Source organism: Syngnathoides biaculeatus, chromosome 18 (genome assembly GCF_019802595.1).
Source record: "Syngnathoides biaculeatus isolate LvHL_M chromosome 18, ASM1980259v1, whole genome shotgun sequence".
NCBI lineage: Eukaryota > Metazoa > Chordata > Actinopteri > Syngnathiformes > Syngnathidae > Syngnathoides > Syngnathoides biaculeatus.
Window position 1 is genome coordinate 2,182,426 of NC_084657.1, and position 16,793 is coordinate 2,199,218.

Consider the following 16,793-nt stretch of genomic DNA (forward strand, 5'->3'; position numbering starts at 1 on the left):
GAGGGATCAGCCCAAGACTACATGACAGGACTTGGTCAATGACCTGAAAAGAGCTGCGACCACCGTTTCCAAGGTGACTGTTGGTAATACACTGCTGCTTAAACCAGCACATGTCAAGGTCTGTCTTAAGTTTGGATGATACAGAGGAGTCATGGGAGGTTTTGTGGTCTGATGAGACCAAAATGGAAGTTTTTGGTCATCATTCCACTAACTGTGTTTTTCGAGGAAGACGAATGATGAGTTCTATCCCAAGAACACCATCCCTACTGTGAAGTATGGGAGTGTTTTTCTACACATGGGACAGGACGACTGAACTGTATTAAGGAGAGGATGACCGCGGTTATGTCTTGTGAGATTTTGGGGAACAACCTCTTTCCCTCAGTCCGGGCATTGAAGATGGGTCATGGCTGGGTCTTTCAACATGACAATGACCCGAAGCACACAGCCAGGAAAACCAAGGAGTGGCTCTGTAAGAAGCATATCAAGGTTCTGGCGTGGCCTAGCCAGTCTCCAGACCTAAACTCAATAGAAAATCTTTCTCCGTGTTTCTCAGCAACAGCCCAGTGTTCAAATACAAATTTTCTTCATTTTATATATATATATATATATATATATATATATATATATATATATATATACACACACACATCCATTTTCTTAGCTGCTTATCCTCACAAAGGTCACGGGAATTCCAGCTGTCAATGTGTCCAATTAATGTCCCGTATTTCTGGGAAATGCGAGGAAACTGGAGTGCCTGGAGAAAACCCACGCAGACTCTTGCCCCCAGGTGTGATCGTGAGTGCGGCTGTTTGTCTCTATGTGCCCTGCGATTGACTGGCAACCAGTTCAGAGTGTACCCCGCCTCCTGCCTGTTGACAGCTGGGATAGGCTCCACAACTCCCCGCTACCCTTGTGAGGATAAGTGGCTAAGGAAATGGATGGATATTATATATGTATAATAAGAATAATTATTATTATCATCATCATCATAAAAGTCCAATTTTAAGATATAATTTTTTTTTTTTACCCAAGTCTTCCATTTGAAACGATTTAATCGCTATTAACGGCCTCCTTTTGAGAGACCCCCTGCCCCCCACTTCCCTCGGGACGTTGGCCATGTAAAATGACACCAGAGGGGGTGTCCAAGGCGTCGAATAGTGACGGCAAAGTGGAATTGAAAACAAACGTTCCATACTATTTCGTGTGTGACTTTTTTTTTTTTTTTTCTCGCTCTGTGACATCGCGGTGGCAGGAGAACGCCTCTGTCTGCTCGCCACACGGCGGATGGGGGTGCAAATCCGTTAGCGACCACACAACCTCCTCCGCTCCCGTCATGGCTCCCTCGTCGGACAGGCAGGGATACTGGGGACGGCCCACTTCTACGCTCGACTGGTGTGAAGAGAATTATGTCGTCTCCTACTACATCGCGGAATTCTGTGAGTACTCTTCATCTATTCATACGACGTGTGACATTGGAGAGTCGGCGCAGATAAAAATGACTCCGTCCCACGCGGAAACGTGCTGTGTTTATACAGTACTTTTTTGTTTTCCGTAATAGCTCCACGCTACCCAACACAATGCAGTAGGGTGTATTTATTTAGACTACCTCATTATGCCACATCGAGTCAAGTAGACATCTCTATTCAGCTCGTGTACTATATGTTTGACGATAAAAAGAAATAAATATAGCCTTACTGAGAAAAAAAAACCAAAAAACGGGTTTGTCAAGAAACAGCTTAAAAACAGACGTGGAAGATTTGCTCTGGACGACATTGATAGCGAGCCATTCTTTGAAAGTGAAAAATGTAGTTACATACAAGTACACATATGTAAAGAATGGTATACAAACGTGCATACGCTTTGATTACAATCACCTTGTTAAATGCACCTCTGTCAATGTCAGTTAGGTATTATGATGCACTGCAAACTACAACTACAATCATACATAAATAAATGAGGCCTACCCAAATACAACTCTGCAGATGTAACTCATGTGACAGGCGAGTGTACGATCAGTCATGTTTTATTCATCGACATACTTCTGGGTACCCGTAATCATTGATATTTCCTTTTAACTCTGCGCTTAAAAGCCACGCATCCCTCATACTGACAGTTGAAGTTTTTGTTTGGACCGATGACACGGGGAGCTTCGACATTGGAACAGTCATTCAGGCAACAATGGGTGACTGTCTGGAATCCAGTTTAAACAATACTGAAATCATGCTTTACGAATACTTGAAAGCCATCACTTGATGTCATGTTTTGTTTTGTTTTGTGATCTTTCTGCATTGTTTAGTGAAGATGTGCAAAGTAACAAAGTATTAATTTCATATAGATTATAAAAGTGACCAAAGTCTATCCGTTATCACTGTCTTCATCAGACAGCCGCAGTTAAACAGAACGTGTGCCAGTTGAGAAAATACTGGTAACCTGTTCGTGTTTCAAAACTGATAAGCTCTTGTGTGTGTTTGCACGTCACCACACCCAGGCAGAACAATGTTGATAAGAGCTCCACTATGCGGACTGAAGTAGTAATAAATCATATAACTGATGGCACGGTGAAAAACTGGTTAAAAAAAAAAACTGGTATCAGCGTCACAGTCTTGAGGACCAGCGTTCAAGTCTCGGCTCCGCCTGTGTGGAGATTGCGTGTTCTCCCCGTGCCTGCGTGAGTTTTCTCTGGGCGCTCCGGTTTCCTCCCACACTCCAAAAAACATGCATTAATTTGGGACTCTAAATTCCCCTTACGTGTGACTGTGAGCGTGAATGCTTCTACGCTCCCTGCTATTGTCTGGCAACCAGTTCAGAGTGTCCGAAGATAGCTGGGATTGGCTCCAGCACTCCCGCGACCCTTGTGACGATATGCGGCTAATAACATGGATGGATATCTATCTATCTATCTATCTATCTATCTATCTATCTATCTATCTATCTATCTATATCTATCTATCTATCTATCTATCTATCTATATCTATCTATCTATCTATCTATCTATCTATCTATCTATCTATCTATCTATCTATCTATCTATCTATCTATCTATCTATCCATCCGTTTGTCTGTATACCTGTCTCTATCTATCATTATGTTATGATTACGTTATTTCTATCTATCTATCTATCTATCTATCTATCTATCTATCTATCTCTATCTATCTATCTATCTATCTATCTATCTATCTATCTATCTATCTATCTATCTATCTATCTATCTATCTATCTATCTATCTATCTATCTATCTATCTATCTATCTATCTATCTATCTATCTATCTATTTTTTTTTTTTGAGTCACTTATCCTCACAGGGGTCACGTGAGTGCTGGAGCCAATCCTAGTTGTCATCAGGCAGGAGGCAGGGTACGCCCTGAATTGTTTGCCACCCAACCGCAGGGCACATGGAGACATAACAGTCGCACTCACAATTACACCTAGGGGCAATTTAGAGTCTCCAAGTAACGGATATTTTTTGGGATGTTGGAGGAAACCGGAGTGCCACACGAGTAATACTACTCATTGCACATACATAACCTCCACATACTATTGTGGTAACTGTTACTGAAACATAATGATTTTGGTAATTATCAATAGTGTGGCAAAAAACCTACCATTGGGCTGGGCTATCATAAATTAATGAAATCCAGTTGTAAATCCTAAAACTGACTGTTATGTAATATAATTATTCTAAAATCTGTATATATCGTAGCATCCAGGTGCAGTGATTGGGTTTCAGCAATAAGCTGTTTCAAGGAGGACAGCTTACGATGTCCTTGAACTCTCCCAATCTTCCACTGTCCAATCTCATCTGACTGCGATGCGCCCGTTTGTTTGCGTGTGCAGGGAACACTGTCAGCAACCTGATTATGATTCTTCCTCCCATTTGTGGGGCCATCCAGACGTTCCGTGATGGCCTTGAGCTGTGCTACATCTGCTCTTTCCTTGGACTTGCAGGTGAACTGAATTCATTTCCTTTTTTTTTCCCGTCAGTGTCACTTCAGTAAAAACATTCTTGTCATCACATCTCATAAAGACGAGTGACTTTTTTTTTTTTTTTTTTAATTGTGTGTCCCCCAGCTGTTGGCATTGGTTCCTGGTGCTTCCACATGACACTGCTCTATGAGATGCAGGTATGACCATTGAAAACCCAAATATTAGAGAAGTGACCAGTGATGAAAAACCCAACTCTTTTTCTCATGTACCAGTCTAATATAATAGTCTTACATGATAAACTTAAAAATACATTCCATACTTTAACAGCAACAAAATTCAGTCTTAAAACGATTAAACTTTAATGACTTGCAAACATGGGTTCGGGATTCAAATCAGGGCTGCGACCTTTCTGTGTGGAGTTTGCATGTTCTCTTTGTGTTTCTGTGGGTTTTCTCCAGGTACTCTGGTTTCCTACAACATTCCACAAATAATAGATGCTTAGGTTCATTGAAGGCTCTAAATTGTCCTTAGACATGGGTGTAAAGTGAATGGTTGTTTGTTTAATGTGCATCTCGAAAGCACTTCAAAATGAGTGAGGATAGGCTCCACCCACCCATTATTAAAGATTAGATTGTGTTTACACATGTGATTGACTGGCAACCAGTCCAAAGTCAGTTAGAATAGGCTCCAGCTCAGCCTGACCCTATTGAGGATAAGCGGTATAACCCTGTACAATCGACCCCCATATACTTGTGGTTCGGCGTCCACAGATTCACGCAAAATTAATACATTAAATTGCACCCGGTAACATCAAGACTCATCTTTTGATCCATCATTTGTGTAAAAATGAAAAACTAAAATGATACAAAATAAGTATGAGCTGGCAGCACAGTGGATCATCTGGTAAAGCATTGGCCTCGCAGTTCTGAGGTCCAGGGTTCAATCCTGGACCTGCCTGTGTGGAGATTGTATGTCCTCCCCGTGCCTGCGTGGGTTTCCTCCAGGCGCTCCGGTTTCCTCCCGCATTCCCCCCAAAAAATGCAACATTAAATGGACGCTCTAAATTGCCCCTAGGTGTGATTGTCAGTGCGGCTGTTTGTCTCAATGTGCCCTGCGATTGGCTGGCAACCAATTCAGGGTGTACCCCGCCTCCTGCCCGTTGACAGCTGGGATAGGCTCCAGCGCTCCCCGTGACCCTCGTGAGGATAAGCGACAAAAAAAAAAAATGGATGGATAAGGATGAGCTGCTTTTCACTGTTAACAAGTGTTTTAAGTGCTTGGCAGCACTTTGAGGCTACACTCCACAGCTTGGCAAGAAGGATCATAACTACTACAGATATTTGTCAAAATAACCTTCTAGGTCTTGAATTTAAAACAATCAAATGAAAAACAAGTACTAGAGTATCTGTGTGCCTTCTTGTCGTGTGTGTCGCCTCCATGCCAATTACTGGTAGTTCACTGTATGTCATTCATTCACCTTGAGATGTCACTAACTAGTGTTTCAGTAGCATTTAACAACTATCAGTGAATGAGAATACATTGTTGTCTAATGCATTTATGGTGAAGAAATTCTACATCGATGACACAAATATTTGCTTTGTCATCTGCAGCTACTGGATGAGTTGCCAATGATTTACAGCACGTGTGTCTTTGTCTACTGTCTGTAAGTGGCTACGTCATTTGGTTTTTGTGCTTTGATAGGTTCTGAATACAGTGGACACTTAAGCCTGAAATCGAAGGCCCTTTGTATAGTTTGAAATCAAGCCCTCATTTCGACTAGTTTTTCATTCGACTGGAATTTGAAGCCCTGTCATGCATGTGAAATTCAGACCTCAACATATTGTACAGGACCTCAACGTACATTGCGAGGCATCAAAAGTTTGTGTGAACGTATTGCCTGTTGAGGTTCCGCTGTACTTAGAATCCAAGTTCACATTTCAATCACTGAACTAATGAAACACTATTTAAGGCGTATATTAAAATGAAATTGGCCAGCACGGGCGTAGTGGTTAGCATATGTTCCTCACAGTCAGCATCTGGGGGTGAATATCTCTTGGGAGTTTTTTGTGAAGAGTCTGCATTTTGCCCCGGCTTCCGCCCATATTCCAAAAACACGCATTAATTGGAGACTCTAAATTCCCCCTAAGTGTGATTGTGGGTACCACTTTTGTCTGTCTCCATGTGCCCTGCGATTAGCTGCCAACCAGTTCAGGGTGTACCCTGCCTCTTGCCCGATGACAGCTGGGATAGGCTCCAACACTCCCGCGACCCTCGTGAGGATAAGCGACGCAGAAAACTCAGTTTTGAATGAGATGTGGAGTACACCCTGGATTTACCAGTCAATTACAAGGCACATATGAACAGCTAGTGACACTCTCGTTGTATTGGGAAATTAGAGTTACTGTAGGCTTTGAGGATGTGCGAAGAAGCCAGCGTACCCAAGAAAAAAAAAACAAAAAACATACGCACAGGGAGAACATGCACATGCTAAATTGTCTAATGTTACTGACTTCTCGGATGATAGACCCTGCTTCGTGTTTGACCTTGCCTCTTAGTCTGCCGATTCTGTTACTGTTGCTCTTTTGGGCTGCCTCCACGTTCACCGACCCCAAACTGAATAAACTTCCTTCTCAAACGGCACCTGATCTACAAAATCGTGCTGCTTGGCTTCAGCTTCGAGTTTGAGTCGTGACAAGAAACTCCCAACTGTGAGGCAGATGTACTAACCACTCAACATGAACATTGGCTACCAAACATTTTGGGAGAGATATTGGGATAGGTGAGGGGTCGGGAACCTTTTAGGCTGAGGGAGCCATTAACGGTAAATATTTTAAAATGTCATTCCTAAAGAGCCAATTAAAAAAAAAAAAAAAAAACTTAATGCAACTGTATTCATGCATTTTATGAAAGATCAACACATTAAGAGTAAAATAAGTCTCTAAATTTATTTAAATAACATTATACTTTTGCAAACCAATGGTGACAAAAGTACTTCTTTCTATGAAGGCAACTTCTTTGCTGATGGCTTTGTCGTATGTTTCCTACTTCATTAAATTAAACTTCATGCAGCGTGTGAGACTTACATCCGTTGTTCGTGAACGTAGGGTGGTCTTAAGTGTTTTTTTTAAACGTGAGAAAGACTTGATATGCACCGGTAGAACCAAACATTGTCAGTACAGCAATACTCACACACCGCAGTGTGTTTTACGTGACGGGAAGTAATTTCCAAGTTTTTGACATCGCCTGGTCTGCAGGGTTAATTTTTTAAAACTCTCCCCACTTATGTGCGCTTGCCAACAATGCTTGCCAACAGAGGCACGTCTTTATGTAAAAAAAAAAAATTCCGGTGTTGGGCTGCGCATAAGCACGCTGTCATTATAGACCACAATGATAGGCTGCCTAAGGACTGTCTTCTTCTTCTCTTCAGCTCGTCCCGTTAGGAGTCGCCACAGTGTGACATCTTAGATGAACGCTTATTTGCCTGGCACAGTTTTACGCCAGATGCCCTTCCTGATGCAACCCCCCAGCTTTTAGCCGGGGAGAGAAGCTTACAGCACCTGATATTCTCAAGCGGTCCCCCAGCCACGTACTAACCAGGGCCATTTAGCTTCTGAGAGGGTAGCATGGCCATAAGCCCCAAGGACTGTAACATTTGTAATTATGAGTGTACCCCTTTAAGAGCGGGGCGGAAGGTAAACTAGGAAGAACAGTGTGTGGCCGTGGCCGTGCAGCAGGTGGAAAGTTACGTGTGCTGCCAAAATGTAAAAAAAAAAACCAAAAAAAAAAACGTCTTTTCTTGGGCGTGGGGCACGCTGTCACACGATCGACCAAAACTGCCTCGCGATTGACCACCCCTGCTGTATACAGTATGTCGTTATGAGGACTCCGCAAGCCATACGTAGCCACCAAAAGAGCCATGTATGGCTCACAAGCCCTAGGTTCCTGACCCCTAAGATAGGTGGACAAGAACTAGTTTGGGCTGTGGTCACACCGCAGGTCAATTCCAATTTTTTTGGCCCAAAGTGCTGTATCAAATTTTATTCAAGTCAATGTGAACAGTACAGTTCTGATTTTTTTTTCATATCCGATTTCAGATATGAGTGCTTCAAACAAGGGAACACCATCAGTTGGTTTCCTGTAGCATTATTAGTAATTTTCAGCATCACAGTAACTGTGGTGAGTATTCATGATTAATTTGTGGGTCATTATTTACATGGCTCTTGTTGCAAAGGACACATATTCACATTCTGATGATGTGATTTTGTGTTGCAGGTCTACTTACAGTGGAAAGAACCAGTGTTTCACCAGGTAAGTTTGTGTTCCGCGCTATGATTTAGCTTGTTTGCTTTTGGGGCTCAGTGCATCTTTGGTTTTATGTAGCTTGAGTAAACATTGGGTTTGTTGAATGGTTTATATAATGCTCGGCCAATGTCATGCTTGCTAAAAATGTGACAGAACAGTTGAAGCTAATACACTTAGTACAAATAACAGTAGTGCAACACAATGGCGTGCACTCCAGTGCTCCTCCACAAATTATTGTCATTAATTACGATCAATTATCTTATTTTATAACTCTGCATGTGGACCTAAAGGTGGCCACCCATAAGAAAACCAGAAACAACTACCATCCGGTGGTGGCCCCAAGCCTTGCAAATAAAGTATGTAGAGTATACATACATACAGGCCTCTCACGATATCGATTTACGGTTCAATAAATAAAATGGACGTGATAGATGAATTTCCGGACTCGATGAATTGTCATTGTTGTAAGCCGACAGCGAATTGGACGGACGAGTGATTAGCCACTAGTGGGCTCGTGGAACGCTGGTAGAGCAGGACACTGTTGCTGGTTTGGTGGCCTCAGTATTGCTTCTCTGCTTTTTGGAGATGATTCTGTTGCTTTCATCAAGCCGTGATCTCCAATTCTCACTGGAGCGGTTGGGAGGTGACTGGGATGTGAATCAGCACATGGAAATCTGAAACCATAATTCCCAGTCAGAAAAAGGTAGCGTGCCGTCTCCAGGTCATGGATGAGATCCTGCCCCAAATGGAGGTGTTCAAATATCTTCGGGTCTTATCCACGAGTGAGGGAAAAAGAGGGAGATCGACATGCGGATTGTTCCAGCGTCTGCATTAATGTGAACTTTATTCATTGTTGTAAAGAAAGAGCTAAGTCCGAAGCGGAATCTCTATTTACCGGCAATCTACATTCCTACCCTAACCTATGGTCACGAGCCATGGGTCATGACCGAAAGCTCAAGATCCCGGATACAAGCAACCAAAATGAGTTTCCTCTGTAGGGTGTCCGGGCTCTCTCTTAGAGATAGGGTGAGAAGCTCGGTCATCTAGGAGGGGCTCAGAGTAGAGCCACTGCTCCTCTGCATTGAGAGGAGCCAGATGAAGGTGGCTGGGGCATCAGATTCGGATACCCCCCAAAGCCCTCCCTGGTGAAGTGTTTTGGGCACATCCCACTGGAAAGAGACCCCAGGGACGACCCAAGACACGCTGGAGATATTGCGTCTCCGTCTTAATGACGCCCCGGGATTCCCTCGGAGGCGCTGGAAGAAGTGGCTGGGGAGAGGGAAGTCCGGGTGTCCCTGCTAAAAATAACCGCCGCCACGACCTAGCCTCAGATAAGCAATAGAAGATGGATGGAGGAATTATTTTGATATACAAAGATTCAATTTAAAATGAGTGGAGGTTACCCAAAGTGTAATAGACTTTACAGGTACTGTGCGTTGAACCACTGCTTGCTGTTCAAAATCAGTTGTCTTTTTCAGGTCATGTATGGTGCTTTAGTTGCTTGTCTTGTGATACGATCCATCTTCATTGTTACATGGTAAGTTTGCCAAGAGAAACATTCATATTGGAAATCAGTGGTGTCCATCAATGTTTAAAAAAACAAAAATGTGTTTTTTTTTTTCAAGGGTTTACCCATGGTTACGGCGTCTGTGTTACACCTCCTTGGGTGTATTTATGTTGGGCTTTCTTCTGTGGAACATAGACAATATCTTCTGTGACTCACTGAGGTAAACTATCATAAAGCAATGAGTCATGAATCCATTGTCCAGGGTTCCTACACAAGTATGAAAAGTATGACATTTTGATGTTATAATGTTCCACGTCTGGGAAAGTATGGAAATGGAAAGTATTGTATTGAGGAATATTTGGGTTTTCAAGAATTTTACAATCGCTTTATTTTCTAACGCAAAAAATTCCATCATACAAAATATAGATTTATCTGGTTATTTATGGCGCTGAGAAGAGCAACCGCGGTGTTTGTGTGAGAGCACAAAGTATTATACCGTTTTCTTACTTAATTCTGATTGGCTCAGAAAATTCCCTATCCGTTTTCCGGATAAGGGTCACTCACGGGAGTGCCAGAGCCCATCCCAGCCAACATCAGGCAAATAGCCAAATACACCCTGAACTGGTCACCAGTCAGTCACAGGGAGCGCCATTACTGAGTGGGAATTGATCCCACACTGCCTGCACCAATGTCGGCCGCGTGTACTACGATACTATCAGTGACCTTCAGAATATGATAATGTACACCCTTCTAATGTCTGAAGTAGTTCCAACAATTGTTCCTTTGTTCCACATTTATATAAACCACCCTCAGCCATTGGATTACACAGGCAAACATAGCAACTTGGCTCAATCATATTTTTACATTGAAAGTACATTTAAGGACAGAAATTAACCAAACAATAGAGTGCACATATATTCCACCGGCCTTATTTTATGATTACATGTTGCTGAGTGAAAAATGAGGCGACAGAAGCGGCACAAAGCAATAAATCAACATTGTAGTTGTTGTTCCTGAATTGCAGAGCCAGTAGACAAAGATTGCCATCTGGTGTCGGAGTGGTAACGCAGTTCCATGCCTGGTGGCACATCTTCACAGGCTTGGGCTCCTACCTGCACATACTTCTCAGGTCAATGCCGCATTCAGATTCCAGCTGTGATTTGACAAGTTCAAACACATTCACATGTTTTGATTTTTATCCCCTTCAGTTTGCAAATCAGAACCACCTACCTCAAGTACAGACCAAAAATAAAGGTATGTCAATTTTTGATACCATTAATACTCCAGTTACTGTAATTCCCGGCCTACAGAGGGCACCTGGTTATAAGCCTCACCCAGTACATTTGTAAAGGAAATACCATTTGGTACATACATAGGCTGCAGCCATGTAAAAGCCACAAGTGCCCACATTGAAACCGACATTGAAACGTGAGATATTTACAAAGCACGACAGTACACAGAGAGTTTAACGGTAGCTTTGCCGTGTTGATGCTATCGCTAACTTAGCCGCGTTAATGCTAAGGCTAGTGCCGCCGCGCTGTCTAGGCCGGTTAAAAAAAAAAACAGACTGGTAAAAATCACTGAGACCCCGCAGTAACACGCTAGCGCAGCGCTAACAGGCTCGGACTGGGAAAAGTCACTTCCTCGGCACATATATTCCACCGGCCTCACTCTTACCTTTTCCGCTCGTGTGGCCCCTTTCAGCCGTTGGAAAAAAATACACAAATTATCCACATCACCGCATAAGCCGCAGGGTTGAAGGCGTGTGAAAAATGTCGCAGTTTATAGGCCGGAAATTACGGTACATACACAGTACTGCATTTTCAGTTTGCAGTTTTGACACAAAGTGTGTCTTTGTTCATTTCTAAATTTCACCTTTATTCAGTTTTTATGTGGAGTTTGGCCCACTCTGTATCTTGAGCCTCAAAAGACGAGCTGAAATTATGGGACGCCTGAAAGATGTCGACCAAATGTAAAGACCAGCCAGTGCCCAAATCTACTGCTGGGAGCTCTGCCCACCGCTAGGGGGCAGTGTACACCCCTATGGAGCTACACTAAGGCACACTTCTGCTTTTCTCTGTGGAGAATTAACTGAGTACAGTTTAGCACTGCGATCAACAGCCTTTTTTTTTTTTTTTAACACATAATAATTTATTAGATCCGCTTTTCCTGCAATATTTATGATGTGTAATATGTTTCATTGTTAATTAACTGTACAATAAATGTCAATAATTTGATGTTTAATGGACTGAAATGGGAATAGCGGATATCTTATGGATGTTCATCGTTCAATAAGGTTCGGAAAAAAAAAGTGACGAATGAATTGCGAATTTACATGAGTTTGTTATGGATACCTAAAATTATTCCAAACCTCATATATATTTAAATAACATTTTTTTAAACTCGCTGAAGAATGATCATGATACCTTATTTCTTGTTTCACATGTACATGGGAGAGAGTCAGTTAAAGCAGTGTTGTCATGCCATTTTAACAAAGACCAAAGTGTTGTTATGCAGCATTCTTAACACTATTTAGCTATATCATCTCATTTATTTTTTAACAGAATTCAAATTTCTTGAAAACACCAAAAACTGGTGGGTTTTTTTCAAGTTCTTGACAATTCTAAAGTTTTTTTTCAATACTAGCTTTTTCACTTAAAAGGGAGCTCGCGCACACATTGGTTTGTGGTACTTATAGACTCATGCAAAAAAAAAAATAAAAAAAAATACTGGAATTAAACTTTGTCCATCTTTACAGAGAGTAGAGAGCTCACAAAAGCATACAAGATGCATTTCAAATTCTGTCAAAGGCCCAATGGAATAAATGGAATATTTCACAATGATTTCACCATGATAAAAGGTTTTATTAGTGAGGTCTTGTGTTAAAATGATTCATGTTACAACCTTTAAATAGCATATATTTATGCTTTGGACTTTCTCGAGCTTTCCCTAGGGCAGGGTTTCCCAAACGTTTTCATCTCCAGACCCAAATGAGTACCCACAATCTAAAAGTATGCATCATGAATTGTCATAACACTGACATAAACTGTTCACGGGTGTTAAACTTTTTTTACGTGGACTGGCTTCCCTCAGAGGGCTAAGACCATATCAATGTTTAGTTGTGTCATCGTATTATTACATTATTATTATTATCATTATTATTGTTATTACATATATGCACAAAAAATATGGGATAACTAGTTCCTAAATCAGAATTCAAGAAATTGTTCAACCACTGTGTAATTTATTTTAGAACTGGGGTTCGTAACAAAGGCGGCACGGTGGATCAGCTGGTAAAGCATTGGCCTCACAGTTCTGAGGACCCGGGTCCGATCCCGGCCCCGCCTGTGTGGAGTTTGCATGTTCTCCCCATGCCTGTGTGGGTTTTCTCCGGGGACTCCCGTTTCCTTCCACATCCCAAAACCATACAACATTAATTGGACACTCTAAATTGCCCCTAGGTGTAATTGTGAGTGTGGCTGTTTGTCTTTATGTGCCCTGCGATTGGCTGGCGACCAGTTCAGGGTGTACGCCGTCTCTCGTCCGAAGATAGCAAGAATGGGCTCCAGCACTCCCCGCGACCCTTGTTAGGATAAGTGGCAAAGAAAATGGACAGATGGATAGGTTGGTAACAGCAAAATGTTTGCAATACCATGTATTTTCATATCCGGGCTTGGGTCGCGGGGCTGCAGCTTAGGCAGGAAGTCCAGACTCCCGCAAGCGTGCTGGAGCCCATTCCAGCTATCTTCGGGCGAGAGACGGCGTACGCTGTGAACTGGTTGCCAGCCAATCACAGGAAATATAAACAATCAATCACACATACGGGCATTTCAGTCTTTACCACATATGTTTTGGGGATGTGGGACGAAACTACAGAAAAACCCACGGAGGCAACGAGTGAGTTTTACACAGACGAGGCTGGCATTTGAACTCTGGTCCTCAGAATTGTAAAGCAGATGTACAAACCCGGCGATCACTCTTCCACTTTTTAGCCTACTTGATCAATAAAATAACTTTATAATAAAATATTTTTTGACTGACAATCATCAACCCAGTAAGACAGACCTGCTCCCCAAATTTGGCAAACCCTGCCAGAGAGAATTGAGAAAAATACCTACTGTATAGTACAAACAATAGTTACCTCCTTTTTCCATGTACCTTAAATTGAAACTGTGAAGGTTTGTTTTCGATTTGAATGTCTGTATTGTGAACCTGTAAAGGGAATTGTAAACCGGGCCATGAAGGTAATGAGTAATAAATACTACAACGCACAGCATTCATTGAAGTGATTGTACATGTTCGAGGTTTCTGGAGGTGAGTTAATTGCATATGAACATGCTGTTGCAACCATTAGAACAATGTAGGAAATATTCAGTTTGTGCCTATGTTCCAAACTGGGATGCATCGACTTGTCGTCACCATCAATTCTAGAAATGGGAAATGATTCAGTGAAGTATATACGGTTTGTCAATTAGGTGCCTTATAACTTGGTTGTGCAGGTGAAGCCACGCGGCCTTTGGTTGTTGACATCAAAAACATTTTAAGTGTCCCAAATTCCTTGGTCATGGAAAGAAAAAAAAATATTTTGAGTTTGTACCTCACTTTATGTGTTCTACTTCTGATCACATGTTAGCCTGTCAATAGTAACATGATGCCTGTGACCAGAAAAGCATTCTCACTCTTTTGTGCCAGTATTTGATGTTGTCCAGTGTTGTCAAATAAAAACAATATACTATATGTCACTGATAGTTGTCTGGTCTTTGGAAACCTGAAGTGGTTTTTATATAACGGTGGGACTTTTGGAGTACTATAAGTCGTCAAATCTTTGTTGATGGTTGTAAATCAGTAACCGTTAAGACCTACCCTACAGAATTAAAAAAAAAAAAAAAAACTATTACTGATTTATATGAAATTATTCTGTAATTAAGGTGAATTATTGGCAGTTATCATTCAAATCCTCAAGTGATATTTTTCACTTTTAATGCTAACAAACTCTCCACCTTATTTACCCGCACAGACCACAAATCGTAATCAGGTCCAATAGACATTTTGTAATACCGGTAGTAATATAGCCTCAAGGCTACAGTGAAGATAATAAGTATTTGAACATCGTGCCATATTGCAAGTTCTCCCACTTAGAAGTCACGGAGCGGGCTGAAATTTTCATCGTAGGTCCATGTCCACTATAGGAGATAATCTAAAAAGAAAAATCCAGAAATCACTATGTATGATTTTTTTTTGTTTGTTTTTACGATTTATTTCTGTGATACAGCTGCAAATGAATATTTGACCACCTGAGAAAACCAATTTTAATATTTGGTACAGTAGCCTTTCTTTGCAATTACAGAGTTGTTCAGCAGGTTTGCACACGCTGCTGGAGGGATTTTGGCTCACTCCTCCACAGAGAGCTTCTCGAGAACAGACAGGTTTCTGGGCTGTCGCTGAGAAACACGGAGTTTCAGCTCCCTCCAAAGATTTTCTATTGGGTTTAGGTCTGGAGACTGACTAGGCCATGCCAGAACCTTTATATGCTTCTTATGGAGCCACTCCCTGGTTTTCCTGGCTGTGTGCTTCGGGTCATTGTCATGTTGAAAGACCCAGCCATGACCCATCTTCAATGCCCGGACTGAGGGAAAGAGGTTGTTCCCCAAAATCTCACAATACATGGCCGCGGTCATCCTCTCCTTAATACAGTGCAGTCGTCCTGTCCCATGGGCAGAAAAGCACCCCCAAAGCATGATTCTACCACCCCCATGCTTCATAGTAGGGATGGTGTTCTTGGGATGAAACTCATCATTCGTCTTCCTCCAAACACAGTAAGTGGAATTATGACCAAAAAGTTGAATTTTGGTCTCATCTGACCACAAAGCTTTCTCCCATGACTCCTCTGTATCATCCAAACGGTCATTGGCAAACTTAAGATGGGCCTTGACATGTGCTGGTTTAAGCAGGGGAACCTTCCGTGCCATGCATGATTTCAAACCATGACGTCTTAGTGTATTACCAACAGTCACCTTGGAAACGGTGGTCGCAGCTCTTTTCAGGTCATTGACCATGTCCTGTCGTGTAGTCCTGGACTGATTCCTCACCTTTCTAAGGATCACTGACACCCCACGAGGTGATATCTTGCACGGGGCTCTACTCCGATCGAGATTGACAGTCACGTTTAGCTTCTTCCATTTTCCAATGATTGTTCCAGCAGTGGACCTTTTTTCACCAAGCTGCTTGGCAATTTCTTCGTAGCCCTTTCCAGCCGTGTGGAGTTGTCCAATTTTGTCTCTGGTGTCTTTGGACAGCTCTTTGGTCTTGGCCATGTTACAAGTTTGAGTCTTCCTGATTATATGGGGCGGACGGGTGTCTTTATGCAGCTGACGACCTCACACAGGTGCATCTGATTCAGGATAATACATGGAGTGGAGGTGGACTAGCAGGTCTTTGTGGGTCAGAATTCTCGCTGATGGACAGGAGGTCAACTACTTATTTGCAGCTGTATCACACAAATAAATCGTTTAAAAAAAAATCATACATTGTGATTGCTGGATTTTCTTTTTAGATTATTTCTCACAGAGGACATGCACCTATGATGAAAATATCACACCCCTCCATGATTTTGTAATTGGGAGAACTTGCAATATAGCAGGGTGTTCAAATACTCATTTTCTTCACTGTATACCCTGAACAGGATAAGCAGTACAAACATGACATAGCCCAAAGGATCACGTGCAAAGCTCTGAAAACAATGGTATGTAAAACTTGTCATCACTTGTCTTGCGGCAGATAAAGCTAAACATTAATCAGGCTGCAGAGACCAAAAAAGACATTTTGTATCAAGGCGTGTTGAACTGGACATGAGTTCATGTTGAAATTTTATACAACTACATGCTGTATACAGATATACTGTATATGCTGTGTATTGTATAATTCTTGATATTTTTTTCAGTATGACGTTCTTCCTTCAGTATCCTGACATTACACTTAATTAACACTTCATTAAATAGGTAACAATATTTGAATCATTATAGTGTGTTGCCAAATGTGTCACATTTGCATGAATGG

The 16,793-nt window shown here is 41.9% G+C and overlaps 1 protein-coding gene across 1 annotated transcript; it reads left to right on the forward strand.

The window, feature by feature from the left end:
• The first annotated feature begins 1,222 nt into the window (after positions 1-1,222).
• On the forward strand, positions 1,223-14,457 carry acer3 (alkaline ceramidase 3). Its single transcript, XM_061803931.1, has 11 exons — positions 1,223-1,436; positions 3,839-3,949; positions 4,073-4,125; positions 5,539-5,591; positions 8,023-8,104; positions 8,201-8,236; positions 9,709-9,767; positions 9,856-9,957; positions 10,762-10,866; positions 10,946-10,991; positions 11,623-14,457. The coding sequence occupies exons 1-11, from the start codon at positions 1,334-1,336 to the stop codon at positions 11,674-11,676; spliced, it is 804 nt and encodes a 267-aa protein (XP_061659915.1). The 5' UTR covers positions 1,223-1,333; the 3' UTR covers positions 11,677-14,457.
• Positions 14,458-16,793: the final 2,336 nt, after the last annotated feature.